General features: G+C 34.1%; 1 protein-coding gene across 6 annotated transcripts; it reads right to left on the bottom strand.

The window, feature by feature from the left end:
• Positions 1 to 4,627: 4,627 nt before the first annotated feature.
• On the bottom strand, positions 4,628 to 10,160 carry LOC102578563 (serine/arginine-rich splicing factor RSZ22-like). Of its 6 annotated transcripts, none has more exons than XR_367887.2 (7): positions 10,060 to 10,160; positions 9,111 to 9,215; positions 7,007 to 7,095; positions 6,541 to 6,766; positions 6,300 to 6,413; positions 5,536 to 6,104; positions 4,628 to 5,047 (listed from the first exon to the last, which is right to left on the bottom strand). XR_367887.2 is itself a non-coding variant. In XM_006355132.2 (6 exons), the coding sequence occupies exons 2-6, from the start codon at positions 9,197 to 9,199 to the stop codon at positions 6,068 to 6,070; spliced, it is 555 nt and encodes a 184-aa protein (XP_006355194.1). In that variant the 5' UTR covers positions 9,200 to 9,215; positions 10,060 to 10,160; the 3' UTR covers positions 4,628 to 6,067. The 6 variants fall into 6 exon arrangements, 2 of the variants coding, with proteins under 2 accessions (XP_006355194.1, XP_006355197.1); XR_367888.2 differs by having other exon boundaries at positions 4,628 to 4,989; XR_001474386.1 differs by having other exon boundaries at positions 6,300 to 6,410.

Below are 10,160 nucleotides of genomic sequence, written 5' to 3'. Positions count from 1 at the left end.
TTGCACTTTTCACCTACCGCATGACATGACAGCTTTACAGTTGTACCCCATTTGAATCTGGACGAGAGCACTCTGTCAGGGATCGGGTCCCTGCATTTGTGAGGATAATCAGAATACCTAGAATATAACATTTCCCCTTTTTTTTTTTTATGATGACACACAAATATTCATCACACTGAGTTTATTCATTCATTTCCCCTGTCATCAGTCTCAATAACAAGGATTTGGTTCCTTGTTAGATCTCTAAGTTTGTTAAATCATCAAAACCTAACATCAACTACAAAATAACATTTCCCCTTTTTTTTTTTTTATGATGACACACAAATATTCATCACACTGAGTTTATTCATTCATTTCCCCTGTCATCAGTCTCAATAACAAGGATTTGGTTCCTTGTTAGATCTCTAAGTTTGTTAAATCATCAAAACCTAACATCAACTACAAAATAACATTTCCCCTTTTTTTTTTTTTATGATGACACACAAATATTCATCACACTGAGTTTATTCATTCATTTCCCCTGTCATCAGTCTCAATAACAAGGATTTGGTTCCTTGTTAGATCTCTAAGTTTGTTAAATCATCAAAACCTAACATCAACTACAAAATAACATTTCCCTTTTTTTTTTTTTATGATAACAAACTTATTTACCTTATTCCCCCTTTCACCAGTTCCCCCTATCGACATGACTCTTCAGGTAATTGGATTGGTCCCCTTATTTTTATCTATCCCAAAGTTTGTCAAATCATCAAAACTTCACATCTACAACAAAATAGCAGAGGTCATTAGACTGAAGGTTGAAGAAATTAAGATCCAGAAATATTGTATCATGGGTGCTCAACTATTTTTAGTTTGAAAAGTGCCACATAGAATGATGCTCAGTTAATATATTTTATTGATTTAGTAGATTTTGTACCTAAATAATATTGTGTTTATCACAATAGTCAATGGATGCTTAAGCACCCAAAATATATGCTTGTCCGCCACTGGGTTAATCATAATAATTATGCCTCAATTCGAAACAAGTTGGGATAAAAAGAAACTTTCATTAAAGGCCACCTATATGAGTTATAGTTGTTGGTTTGGCTTGCACGAAATCCATTAAAAAGCTTTCATGCTTTACGAGTCAAAAGTAATTTGATGCAAAAACAACAATTTCAAATATATTTTATACGAATGTGTCTTTATTATAATATTAGTTTAAGGAGTCAATAATATATATAATTTGATTATATGACATGCTTTTTTCGCTCTTGAATTAAGAAAAATATATTTATTTAAGAGAAAATACATAAAGTCCCCATCAAACTTAAACCTTATTTTGAAATAGACACTTAAAGTTTGCGGGGGTCCTATTACCCCCACTGAACCATTTTCAACCAAATTAAATACGCCCTTTTTAGCAATTTCTATTCCAATTCTCCACGCGTGTCTCTCACCCCCTAATAAAATAATATAATTATTTATATTTTTCTACCCGTTTTTATAAAGGCCAGGTTCTTAACTTGACCCGCTCACATTTTAACATTTCCTTCTAATCAATTTTTTTTCTATCTTTTCTTCCCAAAATTGTGATATTGAGTGATCCGAAGTAAGATTGATGCAATTTTCACTTTGGGCTGTTTCAATTCTTACATAAAATTAATATTAATGAGTTCTAATTTATTTGTATCGGTTAATGAGGCTGTTTTGAGAGAATCTAGTGGAGTATGAACAATAAATATTTTTGAGGTCAATTTTTTTTTTTTTTTTTTGCTTTCTGTGTGTTTTGTCTGAATTTTTCTTCAATTTTTGAATAATATTATCAGTGGACGAAGGAGAAGCTAGCATCGGCCTGTGGTATCCTCTTTCTGAAAATGAGTTTTTATAAAAAAAGTCAGAAATTCGAGGATAGTTGTTGACTTAATGTAGTACTCATCTTGTGAAAGTGAATTGAAGTTTGAGAGATATTGCAATGTTGACTCGTCATGGCACAGTAGCAAGCTTCAATGGCTATCAATGGTGTTTGAATTAATTTGGGGAAGATGGGTCTTCTTCTAAAATAAAGAATTCAATTTACAATGCCACATGGCCGTTTTATATTGATTTGGGGTTGTTTTGTAAGATACTCACCCGCCTTGGAAATGTGAAAATACAACAGATGCAGAAGCGGGTCAAAATGGCATATTTAGTTTGATAGAAAGTAGTTCAGTGGGATAATAGGACTTCCGCAAACTTTAAGTGTCTACTTCAAAACAAGACCTAAGTTCAATGGGGACTTTATGTATTTTCTCTTTATTTAATGATGCTGAATAAGATATTCCTCCTCTGCTCCTCCTTTTTCATGTAAAGATGTCGAAGGGATGGGATAGACACATTTAGAGTTGATGGAGAATGATTCAAGAAACGCATATAGTGAAGAATCTTACCATAAACTCTTACATTATATATAAAAAGTAGAACAATAATTATAATTACTCCATATCGGAGTTGCTTTCACGTACGAAATGCACTAAGATTACAATTGAATTTTATTGTTATGTATGTAGGAGAATTATTCAAAAAATGCATAATATAAATGATATATAAAGACCAATTCTAATGGACATATTAAGTAGCTTTGAAATGGGAGGAGATCAAAAGAGAATCCATTATTTTAATCCATGTTGACATTATTTAATACTACTAGTAGTAGTTATTATTTAAGTGCAAACAAGAGTTAACATAATTTTTCCTTTTTAAATGGGTATCAATGTTGCACATGAATAAACATTAAGAAGCTTATGGACAACTAGGTCCATAGTACACTGATAGTGGATGCAATTTAATGGTGTCTTTGATTGATCACCTAAGTCGATGCTGATCGAGGAACATAGTATTATTGCACAATTAGGCCATGTAACAAATCGAACATCATTAGGTCTTGAATAATCTAAATCTTCATTTTGTATACATATACCCCATATATCTAGGGGTGTACAAAATCGAACCGAAAATCAAATCAAACCGCAAATCGAGTCAAACCGGAAAAAAAAACCAACTAGTGATTTGGTTTGGTATTGGAAAAAAAATCCGACTATATTTGGGTTGGTTTGATTTTAACTAAAAAAATCAACCCAAGATCAAACCAACCCGACGTTATTTATGTAATTTTAAAATTTTATTTTATACATAAAAATATTTACTTTGATATAATTTTAAAATATTTCTTATATTATTTCATAGTTTTTATCTTTTAATATATTATTTCAAATTTAAAACTTAGAATTCGGGATGGTCCAATAAAGATTATAGTTCATAGATGTTGATAATTATAATAAAACTTAAATCAAAATCAAATTAATACTAATGCAAAAAGAAAATCAATTCAACACTAATAATGACAATAATATTGAATATTTGTTCTTTAGTTTTACATTGGTTTAGACAATTAAAATACATAATCTAATTTTAATTTCCCTTAAATATTTAGTAATGTAACTAATACTTATTAAACTTAATTTTAGCATGATTTAGTACTTTGATCATTTTCATTATGACTTTTGCAATATTTATTTTATATAATGATTTCATTATTATTTTTTATTGAATATTTTTGTGTCATCAGTACTCATCTCATATTTTGTGTTATTTTTTTAAAAGAAACACCTTAGATAATTGTATTTTGGTTGGACTAAAGAAATATTTGGAGCACAAATAATTATATGTTTGTATGCAAAACTTCACCGAAAAAATCCAAAAATCTGAAAAAATATAAGGTTTATTAGTTTGGTCTAATTTATAAATTTAAAAATTCGACACAATGATTTGATTTGGTATTTGAAAAACCCAAAAAAATCCAAATTTTATTAGTTTGGTTTGGTTTATAAATTTAAAATTTTTACACAAATGGTTTGGTTTGATATTTGAAAAACCCGAACCAACCCGGTCATGTACACCCCTACATATATCAAAGCAGAGAACTCACTTAATTTTAGTATTCGAGAAAAATCTTCTACAGTTTAAAAAATCAAAAGATAAATACTACTATTTTATATCTTTTTTTCCAACCTAGAAGAAGAGATCACACGTTAAAAAAGGGTGTAAATGGTAAAACTATATAAATATCATACCAATTTTTAACAATATGATCTAAGATTGTCTAACGATAATCTTGGCTTAAAGGTTTATTTCAACTCAATCAGTTAAGAAAATTATGATCCAAATAGTTCTCAAACTAGCTCAAGCAACATAAATATATTATTCCTAACATACATCTAGTCCTATTCACAAAATTATTTTTCAGCTTTCTTTTAAGTTATCAGTAGTTACCTCTAGTTAATTATACATTATTAAACAACCTTCATTGCTACATTTTATAGAACCTTCATGGAAGATAGTCGACGAGTAAAGTGAAATTCAAACCATAAGAACCGCAAAACAGTTCAGACTGACCAGGTCTAGTTGGGTAATTCCACTCCCACAACTACCGGCTGTAAGTGGAAAAACTTCTAAATGTCCATACATATGTTTTCACTTGATACAACCATTTAAAGAATGTTTGGCATAGCTACTACTTAACTCCTCAAAAATCCCATCAACCACGATCTAGTGTAAAGCATTTAATCATCATGCGCCTTTGGACGCAATGAAACTAGAGAAAAAGGAGTTCCTGTCCAAATTCAATCACATTCAACTCAAGAAAAACAATGTTTATAAAGAGCATAAACAGACGAGAAGTAGGAAACAGAGAATTTTAGAACATATCCAGACTTCAGTATAGAATTGGTTTCCAGCAAAATGGACAGAAAAAGGACTGGAGCGATCAAAGAGACATGATTGAACTTCAGCCAATAGCTAGTGAATTACTGAACAGATATAGTAGAATAGTTGATGTAAACTGGCGTAAGAAGAATTGCCCAGAGCAGTGAGGCCATATCTCAAAGACGAGAATCTCAATCAGCTGAACACCTTGGGTGCAGGCAGTCAAAGCAAGTTCTTCTACTGGAAAGGCCAATGGCGAGCGGTCCTCTACATTCATGCATATTCTACAACTTTGATGAGTGAAACTACTAACGGACACCCCACACTATGTATGTCAGATAATGAAAAAAGAGAACTTGATTAAAAAATGAACGATGAAGTTTAACAGAAATAGACGTGACTGTTTTTTAAGGTAAAAAGGGGGTTATACAAGGGGCACCTTTGAAAACAAAACACTAGCTTTGTGTGGACAAGTAGAAAAAGTAACTTAAAAGTTTCAAACGATATTAGTCACTCTTAAAGGGAACATTTTAATAAAATTGTAACCAACTCTTTATCCCTGATAGACAGAAAGAAATTATGGAGAATTCTCCTTTAAAAGAGGACTGATATTTTGACAGGTGATATTGAAAGAGTGGGTGAAAAGAAGGGGCAAAAAAGCAAAATGAAGCAGCTAGCATATAAGTCAAAAGGGAACAAAAATTCTCATGAGCATAGACTCAGACACTGCCCTATGAACACAAAAGGAGCACCATTCACAATTTAGTTTAAAGGAGAACATCAAATCCCCAAACTCCTTGGAACAGATTGTACCTGCCAGTCGTGTGTCATGCCATTCCTCATCCTTAATATGAACTTAAAGAAATACCACTATAATTTGAGGAGAGGCGCGTCATATCCACAGAGATTCAAGAAACAGAAGCATCTAGCAATGTAGCCAGCTGGGATCCACAATCTTCAAAATTGAAGATCCCGCAGCAAGGCAGTGAAGAACGAAACCACAGAGTGTAGAAGCAGAAAACCAATGAAGCAGTACCAGGAAGACACCTCGGCACAAGAAAACAAAACATAAATCTTTAGCAACATTCTTTGTGATTTTCTTCATAAAAAATAACAGCTACCATAAAATCCAAAATATAAATCCCTATGATATTAGGTTCTTAAAAAGAGTAACATTAAGTAAAAATAAAACTAACACTAACGACACCAAAGCAAGAACTTAAACTTAACCAAAACCACCAGTTTAAGCTGAGGGCATGGCCTCACTTACACAGTTGTGATTAAGTCAAGGACAGTAACACAAATCGAAAAACTCCAGGACATGTCAGGCTATCATCTCTTTCATTCAGCTTCGGCTTCTGTGACGCTCTCTAAGTCCATTTCTGCATGAAATCAGTGCATAAATAAGAAAAAGATAACCTTAATCATAATCTTTAGGAAAAAGCAAATAAATGTCCAATCATGAAAATAAGTTGTAGCATATCCAAAGACTTAAACCAGGTATATATATTATAAAAGAGAAGTCTCAGTTGTGTTCACATTGAAAAGAACCCTAAATATGCAAATAGAGGCTTTACCCATTAACATATGGAGCTTCTTCTCGGCCGCGATATGGAGAACGGCTATAGCTGCGACCACGTGGTGACGGGCTTCGGCGTCTAGGGGAACGCCCACGAGGACTGTAACTCCTGCTTCAGGGAGAGGAAAATCAGAAGAAACAGAGAGAACAGCAGCTAATTCCATGTAAAGATTATCACAAATATTGGAAGGATCTCAAATTGTTACAGATTCCTAGTCAATGATACATCAGTTTCTTACCTACGACCATAACTTGGGCTCCTGCGGTATCTAGGAGGGCTCCGACTTCTACGTCTTCCTGCTCCTGGACCCCCACGCGTTCTGCACTCACGAGCAAAATGACCTGATTCACCACATTCGTAGCACTTCAAATCAGAGCCTCCAGATCGACCTCGACCCCCTCCACGGCCCCCACCACCTCCACCTCTAGAATTATGTGAAAGCTCCACTCTCCATCCATTCTTACCTATGTCATAGAATCAGGGATAAAATTCCATCAAAGGATTGCTTCGTAGCTCAACATATCACCAGTGTTTAGAAATGCTACGGCAAGAAACAAATAGACAGAAACACATGTATAGACTAACTAAATTGAGGTTTTATCTCAGAGCAAGGCCAAATATAGTATGACCATCATAAAGATAAAAGAAACTCATTCAGAAAGCTTCATAACATGCATCTTGTTCAAACAATCAAATAACTATACCATCCAGCTCTTTGATTGCATCTTGTGCATCCCGTTGATCATCGAAGTCAATAAAAGCGTAGCCAGGGGGGCGTCTTGCAACCCAAACACTGTAAACAAATTTGTGAGTTAGGAATGATGGACTTGTAGCAGTTGAATACCATAAATAATGTCTAAGATTGCAGGTGAACTGCAACTAAGTCTCTCAAGAGATAAAAACTTATGAGCAAATGGCTCCACCTAGTCAGGCTAGACTCCCAGGTCTTCATCTAACAAAGGAAAATGTCATTTATGACTTCATTGTGTATGCTAGGGATAATGTTCATGCAAAAAGTTACTCCTATTTGGAGGTTACGTGATCTTTACAGTTTTCTTTTTGGGAGAATGGTAACAATGTAAAGGAGAGATGGAGCATGAGGACTTCCCATGGGGTCACCCATTCTAGTACTACTCTAGCCCAAGCACAATTTTCACAGAACTATTTACATAAGCATTTGCTAAAAGCATAAACTTCAATAACCATTCTCATGATAGTTGCTCTTTCCACAAAAGTACAATCACAGACAATGTTTCTGATGATATTCAACTGAAGACTGAAGTAAAACTTTAGCTCGTATGAACTGACCCATACATTAAAAAGGCAGAAAAATTTCGAACTGCCTTTAAGAATACCCCATCCCCCCCCCCCCTTGCCAATTAATTTAAAATGTGAATATATGTTCACTTCCTTCTGATTGCTTACGGGCTTCTTTTCTTTTCAGTGGGTCACTCCTAAACTGTTCTTTCCACTTTTAGACTTTTCCAGCAAGTGCTACTTAATTTGCTCAAGCACAATATCTATAACATGTTCATTTTTTGTGATCGGTGAACAATATTTGTAACATGTTCACTCATTTTGCAAAGAATAACAATACAGAAAGAGGTCGACTTGTTTTTCTTTCTGTTCAACTTGCTTATCACAACCCTGTCCCTCTTCAACCAAGACCCGAATAAAATTTAGTTCAATCAAAAACTATGCATGGCCAGAAAGGTAGACATGAAGCATCTTTCCATCCTTTGTAAAATCCCAGGAGAGAAACCTTCATTGAAGACCAAGGTTCAAATACCCACAGAGAAAAAATACGCTAGATCGTTTCTTCCCATCTGCCTAAGCTTCGGTAGACTTAATTAGATTCTAAGAATACCCCCCCCCCCCCCCCCCTTGCCAATTAATTTAAAATGTGAATATATGTTCACTTCCTTCTGATTGCTTACGGGCTTCTTTTCTTTTCAGTGGGTCACTCCTAAACTGTTCTTTCCACTTTTAGACTTTTCCAGCAAGTGCTACTTAATTTGCTCAAGCACAATATCTATAACATGTTCATTTTTTGTGATCGGTGAACAATATTTGTAACATGTTCACTCATTTTGCAAAGAATAACAATACAGAAAGAGGTCGACTTGTTTTTCTTTCTGTTCAACTTGCTTATCACAACCCTGTCCCTCTTCAACCAAGACCCGAATAAAATTTAGTTCAATCAAAAACTATGCATGGCCAGAAAGGTAGACATGAAGCATCTTTCCATCCTTTGTAAAATCCCAGGAGAGAAACCTTCATTGAAGACCAAGGTTCAAATACCCACAGAGAAAAAATACGCTAGATCGTTTCTTCCCATCTGCCTAAGCTTCGGTAGACTTAATTAGCTGGCACCTTTACTGATGAAGGATCGTAGCAAGTATTGGGTGGAATAATCGAGGTGGACGCAGTGGCTCAGATATCATTCTTATCCAAAAAAAGTTAAATAATATTATTATAAGTTGTTTATGTCTTCCACCCTACTCCTAAAAGAACCAATTTGAATCCAATTTTCAAACAATCATAAGCATCATATAATGGAGATAAGGGAATCAGTATTAATGGGCTTTAGTAGCAACATCAATGGCCTAAGGTGGTACGCCTCAACAAATTAAAACCAACAACAGAAAACAAATTGCACAAAAGTCAATTATGATGGGCACTTTAATGACTCAAAATTTCAACAAGGGATAGTGAGGATGAAGGGAAATAATAAGGGGAAGATTCAGTTGTCCAATACAACCATGCATACCAATTATGAAGAGATGTAAATCTTGGAACTTCCTTTACCTTCTTATAACACCAAAGATGCGGAATTCATCTTCAAGCTCTCTTTCACTGACCCTAGGGTCCAGATTTCCAACATAGACTCTTGACATTTTCAATACACACCTACTATTAGGAAAACAGAAAAGTATGTCAACTCTCAACATTAACAAGACCATCAAGAAATTTAATACCAATCACAAAACACCATGGTCCTGGTAACATAATAATATCCTCAAACTATATATATGGCATAAGCAGAAGATAAATAAATAATTGAAGAGTTTTAACTTATAAGTAAATGAAACAACATATGATTGCTACATCAACATTTTAAAAGGAAGATGGATTTTACCCCATTCACCTAAGTTCAACAAATAAACTATTACATATCTAACAACTAAAAAAAAGGCAATGCAACCAAAGCAATAAATATAGTTAGACTCTTCCCCAGCACTAACCTAAATTTCATAACATTTCCAGGATGAATTCGAGACATTTTATTTCAAATTTACTGAAAATTTTAGAGAAAAAACTCACTATGGGAACTAAATAGCTCCTACATTAACCTAACGAGCTATGCAGAAATTTACGAGTTCAGTCAAATGAAACCCTAGATACATCAACAGCTCAGTAAATCCTTGCTCCAATTTCCGCCGAAGACAAATAAGAACAAGAAACAAAAAAGGAGGGGTGAAGACAGACATCTTTTCCCTAATCAACCAAAAATTAAGAAAAAAGGTTAAAACGCAGCTAAAAATCTACTGCAAATACATTACAAGTTAATTGAAGAATCTAGCAAGACAACAAAATCAGTAGAACCTTCTCAGAGATTTATTACACCAGAAATCTGTAAGACCGTTAAAATTCCAGGAGAACAACGGATTATTTTTCCTCCAATTCAGTGAAATCAGCAATAATTTCAATATCAGATGAGCTTAAAACTGGAGAAATTGGAAAAGGAGAGGCATACCTGAAACCCTAGCGGAAAACGACACTGCAGTGAAGAAGAGGGCTTGATTTGGTGTTCTATTGAAACAAAAAATGGGCTGACCGAATAATGCAAATTGTTGG

This window comes from Solanum tuberosum, unplaced genomic scaffold, assembly GCF_000226075.1.
Source record: "Solanum tuberosum cultivar DM 1-3 516 R44 unplaced genomic scaffold, SolTub_3.0 scf00191, whole genome shotgun sequence".
Lineage (NCBI taxonomy): Eukaryota > Viridiplantae > Streptophyta > Magnoliopsida > Solanales > Solanaceae > Solanum > Solanum tuberosum.
This window is presented reverse-complemented; position numbering and strand designations above follow the sequence as displayed.